At 34.5% G+C, this 6,338-nt stretch overlaps 1 protein-coding gene across 1 annotated transcript; it reads left to right on the forward strand.

Moving 5' to 3' along the window:
- The first annotated feature begins 268 nt into the window (after window positions 1–268).
- On the forward strand, window positions 269–3,740 carry LOC149561385 (uncharacterized). Its single transcript, XM_089825118.1, has 2 exons — window positions 269–2,997; window positions 3,112–3,740. The coding sequence occupies exons 1-2, from the start codon at window positions 396–398 to the stop codon at window positions 3,558–3,560; spliced, it is 3,051 nt and encodes a 1,016-aa protein (XP_089681244.1). The 5' UTR covers window positions 269–395; the 3' UTR covers window positions 3,561–3,740.
- The last annotated feature ends 2,598 nt before the right edge of the window (window positions 3,741–6,338 follow it).

Genomic DNA, 6,338 nt, shown 5'->3' on the forward strand with positions numbered 1-6,338 from the left:
TAGTTTTACTGTTATATGTTTTTTTTACTCGATTGCGTTATGTATTTATTTCTTTATTATTTATTATTTATTTATTAATACATGGAATAGCTGGAATTACAAATAATAACGGAGCGTTAGAATTTAAAGTTGATCCAAAAGACTCAAAAGTACTGAAATGATATTTTATTTACCTATACTCAAAGAAGAGCATTTCGTATAAAAAACACAACAAACTACATTTCCCTCTCCATCCCAAATATATTTTATTTCTAACTGATTGACAATCATCTTCTCTTCCTACGCGAAATTGATGCTTCGGCAAACTTCTCCTCACATTTCTCGCATATCTTATTTATTGTTACGAAAACTTCTCGCCAATTTGTAATTGAACCCAACCATCGTATGAGCTGAGAATGAAGACGATGATGATGGTGCTGTTGCCGATGCTGCTCCTCTTCTCTGCATTGCCCGCTCATCTGGCAAAGCCTTCTAATTTCTCTGATCAGCAATCTCTCATGGAATTCAAGGCTTCTCTGCTTCTCGATCCATACAATTCCCTCCTCCACTGGTCTCCCAATCACACCTTCTGCAACTGGACTGGCATCACCTGCTCTTCTCGCAGGCAGCGCGTGGTTTCTTTGAATCTCACTAGTATGGGATTTATTGGCCCCATCTCTCCTTTCCTAGGAAACCTTTCCTTCCTCAGAGTTCTTGATCTCAAAAATAATAGCTTCCAGGGACATATTCCCTACCAGATAGGAAGGCTGTTTCGCTTGAGAAGGCTTCGGTTGTCCATTAACGATTTAAGTGGAAGCATTCCCTCTGAGCTTAGCCTTCTTTCAAACTTGGAAACTATAGGGCTAGGAACAAACAACTTGACAGGTATCATCCCATCTTTCTTAGGAAACCTGTCCTCTTTAAATATCCTTGAATTGGGCACGAATAGACTCCATGGTGGTATTCCTGCCCAATTGGGTATGCTTACTCAGCTAAACTGGCTTGGTCTTGGCATGAACAATTTGACAGGGTCGATCCCCATCGCCCTTTCCAATTGCACTCATCTCCAATTATTAGAGTTACCTGAGAACCACTTAAGCGGTCCAATTCCCTGGGAGTTTGGAAGGCTCTCAGAGTTGCAACAGGTGTTTCTCTGGGAAAACAGATTCACTGGCGAAATACCCATCTCAGTGGGAAATTGGACTCAGCTGCAACAGCTTAATCTGAACACCAATGAACTGAGCGGCATGGTGCCCATGCTATTTGGGAAAATGCGGCAACTGACATGGCTTTCTTTGGTGGAAAATCATTTTGTGAGTGGAAGCAGTGGTTTGTCTATTCTGACAGTGTTAACTAATTGCTCCATCTTGGAACATCTTAGTTTGGGATATAATCATCTCACTGGTGTCTTGCCCACTTCAGTTGGTCGCCTCTCAAATTCACTCGTCTCGTTAGCATTAGGTTCGAATGAAATTGGCGGAAACATACCGAATGAGATTGGTAACCTGACAGACTTGACAATGGTAACTCTGGAAGGAAACCAACTCAGTGGAAACATTCCATCTTGTTTCGGCACACTTCAAAACTTGGAAAGGTTGTCTCTTGGCAGAAACAATCTAGATGGAAGTATCCCAGAGAGTTTTGGCCAGTCAAGAAAGCTTGGACTGTTATCACTCAGTGATAATAAGCTTTCAGGCCCAATCCCAGAAAGCCTTGGCGATCTTCCACAACTCAGACAAATTTATCTTTACTACAATCAGCTGTCAGGAAACATACCCGCCAGCTTAGGGAGATGTCTTACATTGGAACTGGTCGATTTGGCGCATAACAAACTAATGGGAAATATACCTCCTGAAGTTGCAGGCCTTCAGAATCTCCAATTATATTTCAATGTCTCCCACAATTTCTTGCAAGGTTCTGTTGTGGAAATGAGCAAAATGGTTATGGTTCTAGCTATAGATGCTTCTGGAAACAATTTCTCAGGGAGCATTCCCAGTGTGCTGGCTAGTTGCAAGGGGTTGGAATATTTAAATCTTTCTTCAAATGCATTTCAGGGGCCAATCCCTCCGTCATTGGCAGATCTGCAAAATCTGCAATACATGGATTTGTCTTGCAATAATTTGTCAGGTATGATACCTATGGCTTTCACAAAGATGAAAATGCTAAAACATCTCAATCTCTCTTCAAATAGATTAACTGGAGAAGTTCCAAAAGGAGGAGCTTTTGCAACACTTGATGCATCAGAAATTATGGAAAATCTTGGTCTCTGTGGTGGGTGGTTAAACTTACCGTCGTGCTCTACTTCCAATCACAAGCAGTCATCCATCTCCAAAAAGGTGATTATTCCTCTTCTGGTAGGCATGGCAATTTTGATAGCATCTCTTCTATTGGTAGCATTTTCATACAAAATATATAAAGGTTCCAATATCCCTGTTCTTAAAGTATGGCCACCAAAAATATCATATAAAGAACTTATAGATGCAACTGGTGGGTTCAACAATGAAAATCTGATAGGAACTGGTAGTTTTGGGTCTGTTTATAAAGGGATCCTAGAGAATGGTATACATATTGCTGTTAAAGTTCTCAACATACAAGATGAACGTGCTAATCAAAGTTTCAACAAAGAATGCAATGTGTTGAAGAGAGTCCGCCACCGCAATGTAATTAAAATTATTTCAGCATGCTCCAACCTTGACTTCAAAGCCTTGATTCTTCCATTCATGCCAAATGGAAATTTAGAGAGATGGTTGTATCCTCCTCAAGGGAGTAGATGCAGATTAAATATGAGTGACCGACTTAGGATAGCAATGGAGATAGCAGGAGGAATGGCATACCTTCACCACTATTGCTTTGTTCAAGTGATCCATTGTGACATCAAGCCTAGCAATGTCCTCTTGGGAGATGATATGACCTCATATATAGCAGATTTTGGCCTTTCCAAACTTATTTTTGGAAATTGTTTGGATGCTTTGTCCTCTACCAATGTGCTTCAAGGATCTATTGGCTACATTGCACCAGGTACATATTTCCTCATTATTGCTCGATCTATTTTACTATTTTTTTAAATCTGATTAACCTTCCAATGCTTAAAAAATAATGGAATAAATTATTTAATTTTATTCATTTTTATAGAGTATGGAATGGGTGGAAATCTTTCTACAAAAGGAGATGTATATAGTTATGGAATTATGATTTTGGAGATGTTGACAAGAAAGAGACCTATAGATGATATGTTCGGTGAAGGAATGAATTTACAAAAATGGATAGAAACACATTTTCATGATAGGATTTCAGATGTGGTGGATGAATGTCTTTTGGTAGATGGCCATCAATCACAGACATCAATGCTAATGGAATGTTTTACTCAGTTTATACAAGTTGGATTGTTTTGCACAAGGAGTTCACCTCAAGAGCGACCTGATATGATTGAAGTGTTTAATAGATTAAATACAATCAAAGGTTCATTTCTTGGTACCCATCAATCTTTTCAATTACCAATAGATATCTCACCTTTCATCAATAATGAAAGAAATACGACAGAGGTGGGAAATAGGGGAAGTTTCTCTACGTCTACATCCTAAGACAATATATATATTTCTTTATTTCTGGGCCAATCTAAAAATAGTGATGTTCAAATGAATTATTAAGGATAGGTATAGTCTATATTGAGTAGATAAATCATGGTCAACTTGTACTACCTATATGGTATAGTCTTTTTATGACTAATTTAGAGCTTCAAACTATAATTTATGAGTGCAAAAGATATGTGGATGTGATATATTTTGAAGATGTATATCATTTTCATACACAATTATAAATATTTCTTAACATACAAAAGTTATCATCAAAGGCATACAATTTTTTTAGTTATTGAATATATAATATTTTGTACAATAACCTTTGTATCTTTTGAATTATAATTGTCATTTAAAATTTAATTTGGTCTTATAATGATTTTTCAATGTTAAATAGCTGTAAAATTTTATTATTTCTCTTACATTTATTTATAAAAAAAATCTGAAAATCTTGCAGTGTAAATTTTTTATCCCTATTAAAGTGGATTCATTATTTTTAATAAATCACAATTATTAGAACTTCATAAATTATTATCCTATGTATAAACTTCCAATCTTGGTATGAAATTTTAGTAATATGAATTCATGATAATATAAATGTTCACAATTATTTTGCTAGCTATATATATTATATATTATATACAAAGAAATTTGAGAGATATCAAAGCTTTAATTTTAAAATGTAACATTTTTACAAAGTATATTAAACCCTCAAATATCTAGGCTTTCTTTATTAATATTATTTACTATATAATACATATATAGTGGTAGCATCCAAAGGGGAGTTTCATAAGAATAAAATTACAATTTTCATTTGTGTTTTGTTGGGAAAAGAGGGGTTAAAATTTATAAAGATAGAAAGGATTACATCAAGGAGAGCTCAACAAGGAGCTCTGCCCTAAGCAACAAGACCATCAAATTCTTGTAGCAAATCAATGGGAAGCTGTCCCCTATCCATAATATTCCAGCCCAGAGCACGAACAGAAGCCCATTTGGTCAAACAATCAACAACTCTATTCCATTCACGAGTAATGTAAGTAAACCTGATGAACTCAAGAGAGGTACAAAAGAGAAGAGTTTGATTAACAAAAGTAGCGAGCTGCCAACTAACATCCTCAAGATCCTATGAGGTAAATGTTGGAGTTGGTTATGAACCTTCTTCAGAATAGTCCAAACCCTAACTTTTTGAGTAGTTACAAACCCAATAGGGTGGTTATGCTAGAATAGATTATAAATTCATGAACAAGGATGTCACAAGGGACTTTTCAGATTTGTAGACAATGGACACTTTTATTTTCATAGAAAGATAATTTTTGGAAAGTGTGTATGATTCTTGTTCTTGCAATTATCAATTTTCTTATGTTCTTGGTGCTAAGAAGTAAAAGAAAGTACATTTCATGTTCTCTTTTCTACAAAATCTAATTTGTTGAAGTGTTGACTCTTCATAATATTTATTTTCATAGAATGGTGTAAATATTCATGAATCATTGAATTAGCATTATGTCCATCATAGATTGAAGAGATCAAATTTCCACAATCTATTATATTGTATTGATATGTTCTTGGATTCGATTGTGTTACAATTTTTACATACAATCAATGTTTTCGAATCACACTACATGATCCATCATTAGGATGAAGAGCAAGAGATGCAAAACATAGTAGGTTGCAGATAATGGTTGACCCAAAAGATAAAGGGAACATGCAAGAAAGATAGCACACACCCTAAGGTTGAAGAATGAAAATAAAATAAGATAAAAATAAGAAACAATAAAAGGGTAGATAGAAGGACAAGGGGCCAAAAAGGAACAAACCCAAGGAAAAACTAGAAAATAATTAGAAACTAAAGAAGCACCAATTAAATAAAGAGATGATTTTTTGCAAATTAACAAGTGAAGAAATAAAAAATAAGAGAACATTTAAAATAAGATATAACTAAGAGTGTGACTAAAACTTATAAATTGATGAAATATAACAAGAATATAATAGAAATTATCATATATACATAAGAAAAAAATGTGAAAGGGTCAAAGATGATAAATACATGCTTGCTTACACACACACACACACACACACACACACACACACACACACACACACACACACACACACACACACACACACACACATCTATATGCATATATAAACTAAACAAATAAAATATTTGTGTGTTTAATACTAACTTTGAGTGTGTGTGTTTATATTGTGTATGGGCTATATATATAATCTAAACATAAAATATATGTGTGTGTAATATGAGGGCATGAAAAAATATATAAATGTAAAAGTATATATCTAAGATTTATATATAAATATATGTGTGCATGTGTAGATTTCAAGTGTAGTTCTTGTTTGTTTTCATTAGTAGTTTACATTAATTTTAGGGAAGCATTGAGGTTGTGTGGTATATTCATCATCAGTAGTTTACTTTTTATCTTTTGATGTTGTAATTTTCTTTATTTGAAAATTGAAAATTATATCTTATGAGGGAGATGCCCCTCTAAATGCAAAGGAAGCCTGGATATCAAGGTGCTATCTAACTATTGGAGAAATTGATTTTCCACATATTTCATTGGGCCAAATCATGTATTTTCTAAGTGACAAATCTATTCACCAATAGATAGGCTTTGCCACCTATAGTTACATATTATCTAATTGGTTATAAGGCCTATTTAGATATTCAACTATATAAGGAAATGTGGATCCAACTTCCTAGCCAACCTTGTGAGAATTTGAGCACAAGCTCATAGGAAGAGAATGTGAGAATGACAATTAATTTCAAAT

The sequence above is a fragment of the Cupressus sempervirens genome, chromosome 4, assembly GCF_028749045.1.
Source record: "Cupressus sempervirens isolate cs-2001-9-10 chromosome 4, ASM2874904v1, whole genome shotgun sequence".
In the NCBI taxonomy this organism is placed as follows: Eukaryota; Viridiplantae; Streptophyta; class Pinopsida; order Cupressales; family Cupressaceae; genus Cupressus; species Cupressus sempervirens.

Bases quoted from the DNA above. Each gene is read 5' to 3' on its own strand.
- LOC149561385 (XM_089825118.1), top strand. From the start codon at position 396: ATGAAGACGATGATGATGGTGCTGTTGCCGATGCTGCTCCTCTTCTCT. The intron at 2,998-3,111 runs GTACATATTTCC...TCATTTTTATAG, and splicing joins TATTGGCTACATTGCACCAG to AGTATGGAATGGGTGGAAAT.